This window comes from Lonchura striata, chromosome 1 (genome assembly GCF_046129695.1).
Source record: "Lonchura striata isolate bLonStr1 chromosome 1, bLonStr1.mat, whole genome shotgun sequence".
Taxonomy (NCBI): Eukaryota; Metazoa; Chordata; class Aves; order Passeriformes; family Estrildidae; genus Lonchura; species Lonchura striata.
The window spans coordinates 6293297-6313067 of NC_134603.1; the positions used below are offsets into that span (position 1 = coordinate 6293297).

Sequence of the window (19771 nt, forward strand, 5' to 3'; positions counted from 1 at the left end):
AACTGTAGTGCTTGAGAGGATAGCCAGAAAAAAAACCCTAGTTTAAAATAATCAGTGTAATAAGCCAGTCAGTTGGAAAATTACTAATCAGGAGCAAGCCTTGAGAAATCTAAAGACTAATGCTTATCTGAGGACTTCATGTATCAAAATCCTCTTCACCCCTGCTTCATTAAAGGACACAGTCAAATCTATGAGTGCCATGAAAATTATTGATTAGAACCTCTGGAGAAATTTTTCATTTTGCATCTGAGCTACAGATCCCTTTAATGCCCTGTATGTCTCAGAAAGGGGAATTGTTAAGAGCCCTGACATGGGTCTTCCTCAGAGACTGCATTTGGCTGCTGTCAAACAACAACTAAAATGTTGCTTCTGAATGCGTTAATGAAAAAAAAATTAATCTTTATCCTCTCATTGATCCTACAGAAAATTTCCAGGCAGCTTGGCAGATTTCCAGAAGTATATTTGCGGGGGGGAGATGGGGGGAAGGAAGGAAGGGCAAAAAAATAATTGAAAATCTGTCCAAAAGCTGTAAAAGTCCTTGGCTTGCCTCTGCTATAATTAGAGAAATGTTAAGGATCTACACTTGTATATTAAATAGAGCTGGTTTGGAAACTTACTTCCTTGAGTGAGGCATGACCTCCTGAAGTCCCTTCCAACCTGAATTATTCTGTGATTCAATAAGCACATGAGGTGTACTGTGTAAATGGCTGTAATGCTTCAAAATCTTGATCTGACTGTTGTGGCCTATTAGGTGCCATGACTGTCAGCAATTTCTTTAAAATAATATCTTCCATTCATTACTATTTAAATTATTCATATTCCCTCAGAAGCTTCCCTTCTGGAACTATATTTAAGTCATAGGAGGGGTCAAAAGAAAGAGAAATCTGAATTCTGCTCTCATCTGTCTAGGGTTCTTGTCTTTTTGGCCTGTGCTTTTACAGAAATGAGCTGTGCTGACCCTGGAAATCTGCCATTTCATAAAATGAGAAGGAAAAAAAAATCAATTTCCCATACAAGAGCAGCAAAAGACTTAATTAAAATTTGCTTTTAGATTCTTTCACATAATATGTTATTTACTTTTTGCTTCTTATACTTTTCATAATATTATCATTCTGTCCTCAGGCTTAATTAGACTTCTTACCTCTCTTAATTACTGCTTTGATCTGGCTTTTAGCAAGTTTTCCTGAAGATGGAGCCAAATGATGTCATTGGAAAGATTCCAATTGATTCCATTCGATTTCAAGCTTTGCATGGACCCCAAGATGCCAGCTAAAATGAAATCATGCATTCATGAATTTGTTAAGTAAAATACTTCAAACGTTTACAATGTCTTTATATATGTGTTATTTAGGTGATGACCTGAAAAAACCATGTCTGAGGTTCAGGGAACGGTCGAGTTTTCTGTGGAGCTACACAAATTCCATAATGTGGACCTCTTCCAGAGGGGGTAAGTTGATGTTTCCATTAATATGCAGCTGACAACAGAGGAGCAACCTACAGAAAAGAGTTAAATTGCAAAACAGGTTCTTTTCTGCCAAGTGCAGTTATATTTCATGCAATCTCCAGGGCAGAGAAGGATGTCATTGGGCTTTCATTGCTGTCAAGGAAGATCAATGTACATTACTTTCACTATAAACTCAGGCTGACTGACTTGTTTTTGCAACACAATGTTGTAATGGTCCAAATTATTTTAGGCCCTTGTTCAGATATAAGTACAATGGTAATTTTAAATGCTTCTGGACTGATTTTGAGTCTCTGTGGTAAATGATAGCTGCACTGAATTATAACGCAAACAATTTAATTTTAGGGCCGTAAATGTAATGACTATATTCTTTTAATGAAAGTTAGCTGAATCCCACCATTTCAGAAGGAAAAATGAATACTCATACTTGTCTAAAGCTCTGCTTCTGGTGTCCACACTGATTTTTCACATCCCCATAATTTAGAAGAAGATGTACAGCTCTGGTTTAGTTAAATTTTTGCCTTTATTATTTTTGCATCACTCTTCTTAGTAGATTTTTAACAACCTGATGACTCTGAAGAAGCCTGGCCAGGTGTGAATTGTTGCTCAGCTTGCATCTTGCACCCCACAGGTGTTCTTCAGCGAAGAAAAATTAGACAAAGAAGCACTTTTGGGGGAGAGGGGGACACTCAGGTCAAAAGAAGGTACTTAATGGAAAACAGTGGGTCTAGAGGAATACTATTTTCTTTTACCTACCACAGCTGATATTTACAGAACACTAGATATTCTCTTTCAAGCCTTAGCTTTGCACAGGGGTGGTTCACAGGTGATTTGTCTATCTCAAGCACCATTTCCCTCACAAAAACTAGGGAATTGTTTCAGGTATTGGGATGGATTAGATAGAACTGTTTCCATCAGGCATTTTTGTATTTGATTTGCTTTATGAACTGTGTGGGAAAAATGCTGGGAACTTGAATGAAGGAAACACAGCTCTATTTGGTTTTAACAGCTGGTATCTGTCATTCTGTTGCTCTCTCCAAGAGCATATCCACCAACTTTATGTTAGAGAACATTCTGACTATGTCAAATACTGGTGTCAAACTGAAAAAGAAACCTCTATACTTGAGCTGTTTAGTTTATCCAAGCTATTAAAAAAAAAAAAAAATCTCATGTGCATTCTGATCCTTATGATAACAGAAAGAAGAATCTAACTATAGATTTTTTTCCCTTGGTTTCTGGTGATCACTGTAATGTCTTTGATCTTCCTCACAACTGAAAATCCACTCCCATCTGTGCGCTATATGATTTTTTGGACTTAGACAATAGGATGTTCAGAGGTTAGCCAGGAAGCTTTCCATGTTCCAGTGTGATGATCTGCCTGTTTTTTCTTGTATTGGTCTGATTTTGCATTCAATCATTTCTGTAAAATGCTTTCCTTGGCTTTGACAGTCAGATCAAATCTCTAGTGTGGGGGTAAGCTTAGCACTAGCACAGATAATATATTCAGCTGTCACACTAATGAGTTCCTAATTACCTTTGCTTTTTTCCCCACTGGTACTTACCTTGCTTTACTGATTAATATTCCAAACACATTATACTATGGGTTATACTGCATTAATTTGTTTGCAATAATTTTTCTTTCTATGTATCCTGCACAATATAACATTTGCTTTCCTGCCATCATTTTAACCTTTGCATTTCCAGCAAAATCCTTGTGTCTCATATTTGCTGGTCACTATCCTCTGGCTGACTTCTCTGCTCAGCAGGCCCTCTCACTTTAGCATGAGCATGTGAAAAGAAAGAGTGAATGAGCTTGCCAAATTTAATTTTAACTTGGGGACACTTCTAATTTTGACATTTTTATATTGCCATTGTTGATATTGGCTATAGACATCTGGGATATCTTGGATTTACATGGCCTCCACAGATGAGAGTATGGTAGACTTAAGAATGATGCATATTTTCTATTTAACTAACATTTTTCTTCTCTGAGTGACTTGTAAATTGAATCAATATCATTCCATCCTGATGAAGGTCAGAAAGGCGATTTATGAAACGTTGTCAATCCGAAAAGCAGAGAAAGTGAAATTCATCTTATTTTCTGTGGGAACTAATAATAATTTATATCATCTATTTTTCCTCCTAATATTTTGGTACAAAAACAAAATAAAAAATCATAATAAAAAACCTGAATATGCCTACAAATACAGAATAATCTTGCTCCTGTATGCCTAACTGACAAGGCAGAAATTTCTGGTTTGGAACTTGGCAGCTGCAGAAATAAGGGTAATATTTCCCAAAACACTTAGTCTTGGCTAATAGTCCTTCTGAAGGCATTGCCCTTTGGGAGAGTGTGGCTGTGCCAACCACAAGTGTTTTCAAGAAGAGCACTCCACTCAAATAAAGGAATGAATAAATCAACATGATTTAGGGAGAATCAGCCCTTCTGGAACCATTGGGTGATAGTTAATCAAGCTTGATTAAGGACATGATCTGCTGTCCATAAGTCACAAAGTGCTTTAAAGTGTTAGGCTGCTGGTAATGGCCCTATTCTATTTTGGATTTTAGTGGATACTGTTTTGAAATCTGTATGCATGCACAGCCACCTCTACCTCCCCATGAGAAATGGAAGCTCCTTAAAGTATTTGAACTACAACTTGTGCTATTTGAATCATGTTTCTATACTTGTACAAATAGTTATTATACAAAAATCATGACTTTTTTTTTTTGGTGAACATTTGTCATGGTTTTATGTTTTGGCAAATATATATCAGGAACAGTCAGTAAATTATGTGTTGCAGGTAATTTTGTCAGTTACTGTTAAATATGTTATTCTGGAGCACAAATATAACTGTGTCAGTATTTACAGACATCAAAGGTTAAATGCTGTAGGTGCTGCTACAGGAGAAGAAAACCTTTTTTTGGTCAAACCAAAGGATTTGCAATGCTGCTTGATACCAGAGTTCTAAAGGTTGAGTAATAAGTAATGCAATTGCTTATTGCATTACTTAAAGGAAAAACATTTTTGAGTTTTCCATCTTTAATTCTTTCCATCATGTGCTGCTTAACAACTGGTGACATTTTCTCTAGTGAAATTAGCTAACTGATTCTGATTTTCCTTAATAGAGTAGGAAATAAAATTATCCCTGACTGCCGGAGATCAATTAATTGATTTGTCTGGTTCTGTCAGAAGCAATCCTTCTGCACCTTTTTTCTTAAAGCTTTTCAAAATCTATTTGACTGAGGAAAAAAAAAATTAACCCCACAATTACTGCATCCACAGAGTGAGTAAAATTTGGAGTTTGTGAGGAAATAAGAGGTCACAAAGAAGGTGAAGTAGTTACTCACCTGTGGTAGGATTCTGGCAACAATGTATTATAAAATTAGGACCAAGGTAAGTCACTGATCACTGCTCACAGGCTTGAATCAACATCAGTCTTCCAAATCCTCAAATTCCAGGCTGCAGTTTGTTAGTGTCTGACACTTACACTGGTGGTTTATGTGTGTGAGGAGTGGTGGTGATTAAAAATGAGTGGAAAAATGAAGTCTAGTTTCTTCTAAAAGGAATGCACCTTTGCCTTGGAGGAAAGATGAGTGGTTTCAGAGCTTGCAAAACCCTATAGGATCAGACCAGGGATCAAGAGCATTCACAGCTCTTGGAAAGAAGGTCCTCTGACTTAACAAACTATGCTTTTGTGTGGCAAAACATCCCTGTTAATTAGCAGACAGACAATGGGCTTTAGCTTTGAAGTCATTCCTTTAGGGACAAAATGCAGAAGCTCCTTTCCCCAACACACTGTTGTACAGCAATCCATCCATGCATCTCTTGTCAGATGGGTACCTGAAAAATACACCTTGTGTTCAGAGGTTCAGACCTTATTTCTCAGAGCATTTGAGGGAGTGTCAGAATATATATATCATCATATAGTTTGAAAGTGTAGGACAGAAGTAAATCTTGTTACTTTGTTCATAAAAATATGCATTTCTTCAGACTTCTCACCTGTAATGAAATAAAAATCACTATTGGACCGTAAATCTGTCATTTTAAAAATACTTACCTAGTGTATTTATGATGCATGAATTCTCTTTATTATAAATGAATAAAAAAAAAGAGGGCAACAATAAAAGGAAGAAGGCTTGTAAGCATTGTAAAGTGATAGAAGTGATGCCTTTTTAGAATAATGATTGCTGTCCCTTGGAACAGATGCATTGACAGAACTGACTTTTTTCTTGCCTTGATGATGTATTATCATCACTGTAAGGCAGCATCCAATATTCTAAAAAAAAAAAAAAAGGCATAAAAAAGAGAAAGTAGAAAACCTCTCAGGAGTCAGTCATGGTCATGCAGTGATAGTTGAGAACCTGCTGCACTGAACTGACAAGATGGAGCTTAGTTTAGCACAAATCTAAAGCCATGAAAGTAGCTGCAGTGCAGGTATGCATGAAGCTAAAGATCACTGTCCTGAAGTGTAGCAAATGGCAACCTCATGAAAATAATGAATGAATGATGGGTTATTGTCATGACAGCTGGTGAAGACAATTTTCTCATTTGGTTAATGAGTATAGCCATCTTTAATTTCTAGGCACTCTGTGTCTTCTGAAGAGAGGTGGGAAGTCCTGTACCAGTGGTAAATGAAAATAAAAAAAATTAATTAAATATATTAAAAGAAAATAGAGTGGAGCCTCAGAGGGAAGGCTGTTCTGCAGGTGAAGAGCAGCATCTCAGCAAACTCCACTGACAGGGAATTGATTAGTCAGTGGAAAGTAGGGTGCTTTTGTATCTTTTTTATCTTTCTCCTTCAAAAAAACAGTACTCGGGCTTACCTGACCCTAAATACATTAGTTAACTCTTCTGTCTCGCTTGATCACCTATAGACAACTGAGTTAGAGGCCAGCTCCAACTCTCCTAAAAGTTGTCTAACCAAGTCAGTGTCACAGAATTAGTGCAAATTCAGAAATAAGGGGCCTGGATAGATACTACTTAAGGCCTTGAAATAATGCTTTACATACTAGTTGTGCTTGTTCCCCACACTCTGTTCCCAGCAATCATTAATACAGAGTAAAAACCAGGCATGTGCAATGTCAGAGTGAAAATTCTGGACAACACAGTAATTTGGAACAAACACATGTTGGAGAGACCAGAAATGTTACAGCAACTTGAGAGCTTTTGAGAACTCCAAATGTCGTCTTGCCATTCCTCAACCCATATGGTCCAGCTGCACCACTTGTTCTGCTCCCATTTGGTACCTGTGTCACACAACATGAGTTGGCTGAGTCATATGCTGAGAAAGAATGTGCTGTTTGCTTCAGCCACCCTTCACACATGGGTAGCAACTGTTTCTCTCTTGGTCATGAGCACTAGTGTGATAACTAGTCATTAGAACAGCTTTAAAGTGCACACTGCACAACATTCAGCAAGTTGGTCTCTATTCATGGGCACATCAGGGGAAAAAATTAAGCATGTTCTAGTGAATCAACACATTCACTTCCTATCTCTCTTTCTGATCCTGGTCTTGTTAGAATAGTCTCCTGTTTTCCCCTTCTGCAGAAAATAAACAACTGGGACTTAAGAAAGACATTTTAAAGGATCAGTAATTTGCTGCAAAGCAATTTCTGATCCAAAGATAAAAGGTGGTAATACTTACAGAGAGAACAGTTTGCTATAGATACTCTGGCATCCAAGTAGAAATCTTTGTACACACCATGAAAATTCATAAATCAAAGGTAAGGATACAGACAGAGAAGGCATTCTGCATGCTCCTGGAAGACAAACATTAAAATATATCATATAGACAGAGCTAGCCAAGAGGAATGTCATGCAAACAGATGGGATCCACTCTCCTAGGAAATGCAAGCTGTGATGTTAGATTAAAGTCTTGGGCAAAAAAATAGAGTTAAAGGGAGAAGAAAAAAACAAAATTGAACTTCTGGGATTTAGCCAGCTTTTAAGGCTCATCAGCCATTAACCTGGAAGACAGTTCATTCTATCATCTATAACATTAAAAATTGACAATTATAAGATTTTCTTCAAAGCTCTTGATGTGTAATTTGGCACTGCCTTTCCAATTTTTATGAATCCAATTAATAAAATAAAAAGTATTTCTATAAGCAGAGCTCTTAAATTTAAGGTGTCATCCCCTAGAGTATTACCAAGCAGCTTTGATTCCCCTTAAGTTCTGCTAATCAAATGTATTAATCTAATGGACTAAATGCATGTTTTTGAGGTGAATTTCTGTTTGAACCAATAGATTTTATATAAAAAGTAGGTGCTCTTTGTTCATAGGTCTTTTAGAAGTAGCTGTGATCTTCATTGATAAACTTGGATCTAACTGTTTTACCCTCTATCTCCTCTATGAACTGATGACACAAGACCCATAAATTCTTAGAATCTTTGTGTCATTAAGTGCAGCATTGAAATTTGAGCTCCTCCAGGATGTGACACACTTGTTGAGGAACTGGACAGCATGACATCAAGATTTAAGGCATGGAACATTGCATGCAGCTGAAAGCAGAACCTAATTTTATTGGCAATCCACATTTCTTGGATAAAATCACATATTAATGATAATCAAGTAAACCTGTTTTGTGCTGTAAGCTAAATAGGTAGGTGAATCACTGGACACCTTTGTCCTGATGATAAATCACTAAAACAATGTTTACTTCATGGGCTAAAACTGAGTGCAGAAAGAAGCTGCACAGCTTTGTTTTTTCTATGCTGAGGAAGACTATGGTCATACTCATCCTAGAGTCAGGGAATCATTCATGCTGGACGGGAACTTCTGTGATCTTCAACCCAATACCTGCTTAAAGCAGGAATTACTGAATTCAGACCAAGTTACTCAAGGCCATGTCCAGTCCCATCTTGAAAACTTCCAAGGACAGAGATTCCCCAAACTCTGGACAACAAATTTCGGAGCTTGAGAATAATCAAGGGACTTTACTTTTTCCCTTGCAAGGACCAGGTCTAGCTGTTCTCCCAAGAGCTTGTCCTGTATTTAGACAAGATTTGTTGCTGGGGGTCACTCTGTGCTTTCCCTAGGGATATATACAGTGTGTGCCACAGAGCCATGGAATGGTTTGGATTGGAAGCTACATTAAAGATCATCTAGATCCAACCCACCTATGTAACAATGTGATAACAAATTCCAAGTATGGGTAATTTCAGCTGCCTCTATTAGTTGTTTGCAGAGTGCTTTGGAGAGGAAAAGTGCCAGAAAAAATAAAAACACCACAATCACCCTCACACGAAAACTTGGAGAATAAATTCTCATTCCCTAAAAAATTGCACATGAGGAACACAGTGGGTTTTTTTGAAACATTTCATAGTTTTTTTTTTGTTTGTTTGTTTTGTTTTGTTTTTTTTACCAGACCTTCCCATTCACTAATGTCGGGCACTCTCTCTTGTTAAGAATAATTGCCCTGACACAGTCTGTGCCAATGCCATGTTTCTGGCTTGTTCTAGTTAAGATCAGTGCTTTAAAACTGTGTCATTTCACTTGTTCTTAAATAAGAAAATGTTGCAGCACATACACATAAATCCTTTTACAAGCCTGAGGGCTTAGGCTTCCTTATATGACTTACACTACAAAGGGCTGAGTGATTCCCAGCAGCAGACATGGGTGCATCTGTAACCCTGAGCTAGGAACTCTAGTCAACATCTCAGGTATAGTTGTGTACAAATATAAATCATGCGAGGTGAGATCGAAGCTACTTTCTGACATAATTCACTCAGAAAGTCACTAAAGCAACAAAGTAAATGTCACTTGAACTGGGGTGATATTTTGATATTTGCTTTCCACAGAGGAGACAATATGTAGATGTTAAGAGCCAAAGGTTTAATTTTTGGCCAACCAAATGCAACATTTAGCCCAGTTTGGGGCTTTTTTTTTTTTCTTCACATAAGGGCTTGCAAAGAGCACACTTCCTTTTCCACTCCTCTATCACTGATTGACAACAATTAATTGTTTAATAAGTGAATGGAACCTGGATTTAGTATTTTTAAAATATATTTTTTACAACTTTTGTATATTTAATTGTTTTTTGGGTATTGGGGTACAACCTGCTATGGTTTTCATAACAACTGAGACATTTAAAGACTAATTGTAAATAGTACAAGACTTTCTTGTCAAATGGCCTCACTCCAGGAAATATGGTTTTAAAAGAAAGGGGAAGGATGGGCATATAAAACATAAAAATTACCAAAAACTTAACTAAAAACTCTTTATAAACATGTACATAATCATGCAGATAAACACACTAGGTGACAATGTTTTGGTTTTTTTATAAATCCCATTCTGTATGAGATTTTTATATGATACTCATCGCTAATATCTGAGTACCCCTCAGAAATTTTAAATGAAGAAAAAAAAAAAAAAACACTGGTATTTTCTCTCACTGTTATGTCCATATTATTTTCAGAGATGAGGCACTGCCTAATGTCCAGGAGATGTGGTTTACCTCTATTTTCCTGTCCCATATTTGAAGCAATCCTGTCCCTTGGCAATACTGTTCATACACTTCATTGCACTTTTGTAAGGTGCATTTTAATGTAACTGCTCCAAGCTGAAATAGAGTATCTGACTGTGAGATTTGTTAGAATCAGTAGTGAGTTTGGAAATTACTTGAGGTGGGCTTGAACAACCTTTTAGTTCATCAACTATTATCTACAAACATGGGAGTAGTAATAATATCTCAGAAGATTGTTCTTTATAGAGTACAATTACAAATGCTCAGATGCTGTGATAGTAGAAAACATAACTGTGTATATGGGAAAGGTTTGTTCTGACTTTCATTTACCATATATCTTTGTATTCAGCTTAAAATTTCCCAAAGTCTAATTTTCAGAATGGAAAACTGCACGCAATCTCTTGATCAGATCCTTTTAAGATGTCTTATACTGTCAACTCAAAATAATTACTCTTTTTTGGACATGTAATTCTTAGATTTTCCTTGCTTTATTAATTGGTTTTGGAACTGTTTAAACCTATGGATGCAATTAAGCTATATGGTGTATATGCTGCAGACAGGGTGCACTCAAGATGCAATGGAAAAGCCAGTTGTCCTTTGTCCTTGCATTAATGGAGTTCAGTATATTGTGTGCCTGGATGGGAAGATCTCTTTTAGCACTTTAATTACTTAATGTGCTTGCTGCAGCAAAAGTACATTAACAAACACAAATCAATTTCTCCCATCAATCCAGGTCCACTTTGTTACAGTGGAACATTAATTCATTTGTGGGGATAACATCTGCCAATAAAAGGTATTACAAATAAAATGCAGCTGAAAAATTAACTGCTGTTTAGTAATCTCTTGTTCCTGTTTGGCCATGCATGATAAATCTTTATAAGGATGTCTGGCAACAAATGAGAAGTCAGTTTATATTGTGACTTTTTGAAGTGTTGTCTGAAACCAAAACCCACCACAAATACTGAGAAAGCTGTGGATTTTAATTGATTTTTTGGTTTTTTTGACCTATTTAAAGTAATCTCTTTGATTTAGCTATTTCCAGGACTCACATGTCCACCTCACAAGATAAATTTTATGAAGTAGTGGAAAGAGATAAGTTGATGCAATAGAATCACTAGAACTTAAGGAAAAGACAGGGTGTGAAGATTCTCATAGAGGAACAACTCTGGGTAGTTCAATCACTGAAAAGTTTATAAAGTATAAAGAAAGAATGCTAAATCATAGAATGTTTTGGGACCTTCAAGGTCATCTTTTTCCAACTGCCCTGCCATGGACAGGGACACTTTCCACTGGACCAGGTTGCTCCAATCCTGGCCTTGGACACTTCCAGGGATGGGGCATCCACAGCTTCTCTGGGCAACCTGTGCTAGGGCCTCACCATCCTCTGAGTAAAGAATTTCTTCATAATACCTAATCTAAACCTCTACTCTTTAGTTTAAAATGCCATAGGCTGTCACTATCTGCTGTTGTGTAAAATCCCTCACTCTCTTATAAGCCCTATTTAGGTACTGGAAGTCTGCAATAGGGTCTCCTGGAGCCTTGTCTTCTCAAGGATGAACAATTACTATTCTATCATCTTACTAGTAAAAATACATTAAAATTTCCCCTGTTCCCAGGTCCTAATGCTTCCCTCCTTGGAAGCAATGCTGCATTACTCTTGTGCTGCTCTTCTTCAGGACTCTGCAGAACTCTGATGGTCAAGCCTGTTAGGATGATCCAATCCCAAAATTAGGCTAGTGGCATATAAAATCTTTTATTTTTCATGATTCTCTGCTACTCAAATTAGCCAGGTACAAAATCCACTGAGTCCAGGCAGTGAAAGTCCTGAAAAAATTAGGGGTAGTAGTAGAGAAACTGTTAAAGGGAGCCAGTGAGATTTTAATTCTTTAAGGTAGATGGCAAATCCATAAATGACCCGGATGGTCAGATTGACTGAACCCTCCCTTTTTTGTCTGAGGACTCCAAGCTGGTGGTGAGGTGGACATGTCAGGAGGGACCTGGACAGGCTGGATCAGTGGCAACAGAAACTGTGAAGTTTGGCAAGCACAGGTGCAGGGTCCTAGTCCTGGGATGACATAGCCAGAGACCTGACCTCTGAGGAATGACAGGACATCTCTTCTGACTGAAGGTTTCATCTCCCTGCAGAAGAGAAGGCTCAGGGGGAATCTCATCACAGTATTCCCGTAAGTATTCCAGGGTAACTACAAAGAGGACACACTGTCTCTTCATGAGGAACCATGTGGAGAAGACAAAGAGCAATTTACACCAGAAAATGTTTCATCCCTTATAAGAAAGAAGCTTTTTCAGTGAATATTATCATTCACTGGAACAACCTCAAGGGTTGGGTCATTGTAGAGTCCCCATCTCTAGAGGTTTTTAAGATGTGACTGGCCTAGAAAAGGCTGATGGATGGTCTCCTGGCTTCCATTCCCATGAAAGGCTGAATTGGATTATTTTTAGAGGTCACTTCCATTCTAGTCTATTCTATGATTCTGTGACTCTATGAAGAGTATTTTTCCATAGATCCTGGTTGAAGAAAAGTGTGGGTTTCACTTCTAGCTGTTTTGGGAATAAGCTGCCCCTTAAACCAAGACCAGACTTGCAAGCAACTTAGAGGCTTTACTTCTGCAAAGATAAGTGGCTGCAAACTCTTGGTGTTTCCAGAGTTTGGTGGCAGCTCAGGTGGACACACCACCCTTTGTCTCTGCTGCTGTGTTGTTTAGTATTGCTCTGATTCTATTTTTTTGTCTGTGAATAATTTCTTCTGGGACAAAATTTCTGAACCACAAGGTTTTGTGAATTCTTACATTATTAATATTAATATTTTTATAATTAGCTCAGAATGAGATCAGAGCTTGAGAAGAGGGGACAGATTCATGATACAGTTGGGAATGAAAACTCTTTTCACCTCTCTGTATAGATTTTCTGTAAAGGACTGAGGACTCATATTGGCAAAAAACATTGTGAAGACATTTCAGTGTAGCTGTTAGTGCTGAATCGATTCAGCAGAAAATGGGATTTCCATCTCTAGAGGTGTCAGGCTTGTGCCAGTACTGACTGTGCTTTCAGAAGAGAGTATTCATCCTTGGTAGAGGGGGAAGTGTCCCTTCAGTACTGCCAGCACATCAATGAGAAACATGGGTGAATTGGTAAAATCCCCCATTTAGCAATGAGTTCTGTTTGAGTGAGTGAGTAGACATAGAGATGACCAATTTCTTGAGGAAGGTGTCATGGTTTGACACTGGCACAATGCCAGTGCCCCCATGAAAATGTGATCCCTACCTTGAATGCTGTGAAGTGGAATCTAGAATAGAGCAAAGCAGGCCCAAGCTTAATAACAGGAAAAAAACTTTATTAAACTACCACTACAAAAGAAAAGAGAAAACTAAAGAAGGGAAAAAAAACCACACAAAGATCCAAATGAAAACCTTGCAAAACATTCCTCCCCCCCCCACCACCCAACTCCAACAAACCACAGTGAGACACGATCTGGACCCCAATCAGGTTTCCACCCTCCAAACAACTGATACTCAGTCCATCGAGGGAACAGAGTCTCTCCTGTGCCACAGACCCCCCAAGAAACACAGCTCCACATCCTGTGTTTCCATGTCACACATGGCACCGCCCGGAGAAAAAGTTTGCCACGGTGACCTTTCTCCTTTCCATGCACAGTGCTCTCACCACCAATGCATGGATGGTCACTGCCTTTAGGATTTTTCCTTTCAAGGATGCCCTGCCAAGAGGGGAGAAAACAACAGTTCAGTTTTTCATTGTTTGGGACCACAGTCCCCCCCATTTTCCCCTGGGGCCGAGGGCTCAAGAACAGAGATCTTCTTCTCTTCTCTTTTCCTTTCCAGGGCAAGGGGGCGCCACCACAAACCCCCTAACCTTTTCTCTGTTCACTCCACTTTTGTCTTTTTCCCAGCTGAAGCAGGTCTCTTGACTCACTGGCATCCTCCCAAAACACAGTCCCTCTTGAAGGAGAAGATTTGGTTCAGGTTGTGGCTAACATGGAAAAGTCCAGCCAAAAGCCACTCCTTGTCCCCCTCCCATCCAGAATTCCTCCCTCCAACATCCCATCCCAGGGTCCAAGGTGTCCCTCTTCCTCTCTTTCAAACCGAGGGGGGGAAAGGAAAATTCACAAAGCTTTCATTTCTCAAGGAAGGGTTAAAAGTCCGAACTCCCAGGATGGCTCGATGCCCGGACATCCAGCAACTCCCACACAACTGGGCACCTTGCCGCTCCCCCCGCTCCTCCTTCCTTGCGGCTTTCTCTCTCCCTCTCGGGAGAGGAACTCTGGGGGGGGAAATGGAGACATCCCAGATTTCTTCCACCCTTCCATCTGCAGGGGCCAGCCCGGTTCCAGTCCTTCCACCACCCTTGGGGCTTTCGGCCTACCTTTCTCAGGCCATGGGGGCTTCCCCTCCCCCACCCAGCTGGTTGCTGGGCGGGGGAAGGTCTGCACTGCACGCTGACCGGAACCAAAGAGAGCGAGTTCCCCTGGGAATTCTGCTTTCAACCCCTCTGTGTTCTCAGAGGCGTGTCTACTTTCAATTGGTCAATATCTAAATTGACCTCTTCCTTCCGGAAAAAATTATCTTTCCGTGTCAAACCACGACAGAAGGTTAGGAAAGGAAATGTAATGCAGACATCATATCATTAATCTGTCTCTTGAAACTGTTTTTTTGGAAAGGGAAAGCTGGAGGGTCCCTGTGCAGGTACTGGAAGCATGGACAGCAGGCAGGGGCTCTGTGGGAAGAGCCCAGGGCTGCACCACGTCACACACAGACGGTCCCTGGGGCAAGGAGCTGGAGGAGCTGGGAATGAAGGAACAAGGTTGAGATTGGTAAAAAGGCAGGAGAGGAGTCAGGAATCAAAGAATGTGGCTGGCTGAGCCTCAAAAAAAAAAAAAAAAAGGTAAAAAGGAGTTGAGGGAAAGTGATTTTTGTTTCTCATCAGCCTTCTCTGCTTTTAAATATAAATAAATAATTTCCTCAAAACCATGTCTGTTTACCCTGTGATGGCGAGGACTCTATCTTTATCTTGAGCCAAGAACGTTTTTTGTTTTCATTTCTCCCACTGTTCTTTTGAGGAGAGTTAGGAAGCTGGCAGTTGACCAAGGTCAACCCAGAACACCCTGGTCCATCTCCAGGTGTGCGTACTCTGACCAAAGCTGAGTGGTGGGTGGAAGTTCTGTGCTTTTCCTGCATCTCTAACTGTCACTTCAGCTGTAACATCTCCTAGTTTTTACTGATCAAATTATCTCTATATGGTTAGATTTTTTCCTAGTAAGGCTGCAATCTCTCTTTTGTCACTAGTGCTTCCTGTCCTGCCTCCAACCATTCCTTTAGCACTTAATCAGAGATGCCTTCTGTAGGTAGCCATGTCTTGTATCATCCAATTTAAACTGTAAAGCAGACATCTGAATCTGGTTATTGTACTCTTGCTGTTGTAATCTTTCTTCATTTTCTTTTAATTCTCTTACCACTTTCTTAATTCTTTGTATTTGTTGTTCTAACCAGCTTACAGTCTCTAAGACCTCATTTCTTCTATTCTCCAGTTCTTGCATCTGTGCTACCAGTTTTTCTATTTCTTTGTTAGAGACTGTAAATTCTTGATGGTTTTGTTCCTTTCCTAATAAAAAGTTACTGTATTCATTAGTCTTCTATTTTTTTTCTGCCTGCAAAAATTCTACCTCGTATTCTGTAAGCATTCCAGAAGTCTTTGATGTTACTCCTAAGTTTTAACTGTTCCAATTCCTTAATTTCTTGCACCCCATTCACTTTCTTTTTAACAGCTGGTTTATCCATCTATTACCACTACTTTTCAAGCTATTTTTCAAGGACTGGAATTTGCTTTCTTAGATATACAGGCTTCAATAATTATTTAGCTATGTCCGGGTTTCTATGCAGTTGTTCTCGATGTTCTGCATCCTGTTATATCATTTGAGAGTGCAAGATCAAATGATTCTTTCCTGCCTGACAATGAAGCTGTAATTTGTCCTTTGCTAAAAATTATATTTCCAGTTCTAGAAAGTAATTATTACAGGAGCAGAGGTGTCACAGTTTTGTGGCACATCACTTTCTTTTCTTATGGAGTTGTACAAGCCATGCAAAGCATCAAAAATTTTTGTTTTGTACAAACATGTAGTTTTTGCTCCACATTCTATTCTGAAACTGAAAAGTGTCCACATTTGAGTGGGGTCTTTGAGTGTTTTTTTTTTTTTCTGGTTCTGTACTGAGGTTCTTTAGTGTGGGTCTTCTTTCCTCAGAATAGGAAATGCTTCTTGTTTGTTTGTTTTTCAGTTTCTTTATTTGTACATGTATGACACAGTACATCAATCTCTGTTTACATCTCACAGGGGTTACCCCATAAATAAATCTGTCTGTCTGAATTAAGGACTTAATTTTGAGAAAAAATGGATCACTGCAATCCTTTAACAGGAGGACATTGAGTTGTAATGAGTTCTAGGAATCAGGATCTAAAAGAATAGGATCAAATTCCTCTATGCAACGCACATGAGACATCTTAAGAAATGGCTGTCGGTGTTCAAGGAGTGTCTGGATGATGCTCACAGTCATGTGGCTTAGTTTTAGTTAGTCCTATGAGAGACTTGGACTCAATGATTGCTTGAACCCAGTGATAGATCCCTTCCAACTTGAGATTTTTTATTATTCTGTGAGTTGAATGAAAAAACATACTCCCCTCAAAATACCCCATGACAAATAAAGCTACATTTCAGCAGAAACCACTGAAGCAGTCTGTGCTTCTGAAAAAAAAATTTCTGTTTTCTCACCTTAAGAATTGAGCTGGACCCAGATAAAAATGCTGAATTTTGTATTTCTCTTTGCTGTGGTGCTGATCAGTTTGATGCAGCTCTGCATTCCCTTGGGAATGTGCTGTGTGCTGTGGCCAGGTGCTCCCACTTTGCACCTGTGGATGCACCTGAGCAGAGCACAGCCCTGACGTGCGGGGTCAGTGCTGGGAAGGAGGACCTGTAACCCCAAATTGCTCTGGGACAGAGGTGGCAGGGAGTGTGAATTCCCCTTGGGCTCCAGCAAATGTCAGGCCTTACTGGAGCACTTTCCAATTGCAGTAAGGTAACGCAGCTCCTCTTTTTTCTGAAGATCGAAACTGAGTCCAGTGATGGCAGATCAGTAACAGAGCAATGTCTGGAAATATTATGGCCTGGGGTTCCCGGGCTCCATCCGACCCCGGCTGCCGTGGGTGTCCCGATAGCGCTGGGCTGATAAGCACAACCTGTCCAGGTCCCTCAGGCAAGCTCCCAGCCACGGGCAATCTTAGCAAGCAGCTCAGCTCTTCAGTGATTTCAGCTCTTTGGTGAATTCAGCTCTTCAGTGATTTCAGCTCTTTGCTTGCTCAGTGCCTTGGCAGACGCAGGGATGAGAGAGGAGAAGGCTGTATGAGGTTCCACAGCTGTGTCTTTATTGGCAGCTCCTGCGAAGGGTTTCAGTGGCAGCTCTTCTGCCAAACTGGGCAGAGATGGGGTTTATATAGGGTACAGAGGTGTTGGAAATAGTGCAATAGTAAGGGTCGAGGTGAGTATGACCTATGGTCTTACAGAGGGAGATAACAAGGGTCCAAATGTGGAAGAGGGGCTACTTGGGCCCAGTCATCATGGCTCAGCATTTCTTATCTTAGGCAAGTGACTGCCAGGGAGGCCTTGCAGTGCCTCTGGCTGCTACATGGAATCATGGACCTGGGAACCATCCTGCAATTGTGAGACAAAACGAGTCTGAGGCTACACAGGTTGACCTATCTGCACAGCTTTGTTCCACCACAGCAAGTGGTCAGCCTCTATGAGACTTCCTGGTATTTGAGCTGATCAATTTAGTGACAGAAGAATTTAGGAATCTGCTGGATGAGCTAAGTAAAGTGATATGTCCTAGAATTGTGATTCACTGTGTGCCAGGTCACACTGTATCTCCACTTTGCTCATTTCCCTAAACGTGCTTATTTTGAACTCTAATTCAGGGTCAATGGCTAGAAGATAGTCAGCTTTTATATTCATTTGGGATTAGAAAATTATTAGGCTGTGAATAAAGTAAAAGTGTCTCCTTGGTCTGCTGGATTAGACATGGTGTCCCCAGTAGTTTGCATCTTTGTTTTAAGGTCACTTTGGCTTTCAGCCTTCTGAGAAGTTCCGAGATATGAAAAACAATTGTAAAATTTTTTAAGCAACAGCTTCTGAGAAGTAATTTCATACCTATCATTTTCATTTTTCTCCTGTTGCCAGGAGTGGGATACAAAACAAAATTTAGTGTAAATAACCCCTCTCCAAACCTGTTTATCCATTTCATTCTACAAGCAATACAGAAGCACTTTAGAAATCTCATGAGACATGATGTTTGCCTTATTCTACTAAAAAAAAAAAAAAAAAAAGTAATATAAAGTTTGACTTGTTTTCCAGGAATGTTCAGCTAATTTTACATATATTAAATGATTTTTAGAATATCTTGATTGTATCCAGAACAGGTGAGGGTTAATTCTCTCTCATATAATCAGAATGTAAGTTTTTCCAGGTGCTTCAGTTAGAAAAGCACAAAATCTCTCATCTTTAGCTCTTCATATAATATAAGAACAGATTGGAAAAGGTTACTACTTGACTGTGAGACTAAATTAAATTATATTTTCAAGGTTTCCTATTGCTTTTGAGACAAGAATATAAGTGCTCTTATCCTTATTTGGGGTCCTAATTTTTTTGCCCTTTCCTTTCACTGCCTTTCTTTTCCAACAATAAAGCACATTTCTATCATTTTACTTTTTGTTCACCATTCTACTGCCCACTCCTCTTCACCCCTACCTTGCTATGATGACTGAAAGGGAAGTAAAGGGAAATTGCTTTAAAAGTATGAATATGGGACTAAATAAAAGACAGCATTGCTACCTTGATGAGCATAAAAGGGCAAGAGAGCCCCTGAGGTGAGCATAAAAGGAGATGTAAAGAGAGCTGGTTGGTGTTATTGTCAGAGAGCCGCAGGGTTTCATGGGCTGGAGGTTTTATGGCTTGTGGGATTGCAAGTTTCTGCAGAGGAGAGCTGATCTGATGAAACTACAAGAAGCTGGATGTGTAAAAATGATTGAGGTTGTGGCTTATCTGGATCCAAATGAAATCCTTGCCTGAAAAGCATTGAGTGCCAAGTGTAGGCTCTCCTTTGGTGATGCACTGGAATACTTCAGTGGACACTAGAGCTCTTCTGCCAGAAGCTGGGTATATTTTTTCCAAATTATGCCCAGCACTGTGTTCTTGAGAAATTCCAGCCCTAAATCCTGGACTCAGGATATAAGTATCCATGTTTGATCCAGGGATATGCTGAGTACCTTCTGAAGATATTGAGAACCCGTGTGTATAGTTTGCTTGGATGAGAAGGAATCACACCAAGCACTTCTCAAGCCTGCAGAATTAGGCAGCATCTGGTTATAAAACGGGATTTTGTATCATAATAGAAATGAGAAAAAAATAAAAAGAAGGTTGCCATACATTTACAATTGAACAATTGCATCTTATCTGCATGATGCAGACTTCTGCTAGGTGAGAAGTTTGTTTTCCTAGACCCACTTTGTCTTTTCCTGAGAGACCAGTTTGTTACTTACTGCACTGCAAGGAGCGTATGGATCACTCTCCCCACACTATTAATTTTAGATCTACCTTCATCAAAAGTTAAAGAGCCTGAGAATAAAACTGGGATGATAATTGCAGAAACTTGATGTGATAAATGGTTGTGGAGTCTGAACTGGAGCACTGCAGCTGTGTTTGACTGACCTGCTCTGGCACAGCAGCTCTGGGCATCACAGAGGAGTTGCCAGACAAACCTGTCACTG

General features: G+C 39.5%; 1 protein-coding gene and 1 long non-coding RNA gene across 4 annotated transcripts in view; one reads left to right on the forward strand and one right to left on the reverse strand.

Annotated features, from left to right (window-relative positions):
- FAM135B (family with sequence similarity 135 member B) overlaps positions 1-19771 on the forward strand; it is a 257473-nt gene that overhangs the window by 118763 nt on the left and 118939 nt on the right. For all 3 annotated transcript variants that reach the window (XM_077781909.1, XM_021546046.2, XM_021546047.2), the window contains exon 2: positions 1352-1447. In XM_077781909.1, the coding sequence (XP_077638035.1) occupies positions 1371-1447 (77 nt within the window). In that variant the 5' untranslated portion in view covers positions 1352-1370. The remainder of the gene's footprint in view (positions 1-1351; positions 1448-19771) is intronic.
- LOC144246035 (uncharacterized) lies at positions 13260-14542 on the reverse strand. The gene is made up of 2 exons (XR_013339650.1): positions 13817-14542; positions 13260-13661 (listed from the first exon to the last, which is right to left on the reverse strand). It is a non-coding gene; the product is annotated as an uncharacterized LOC144246035 (long non-coding RNA).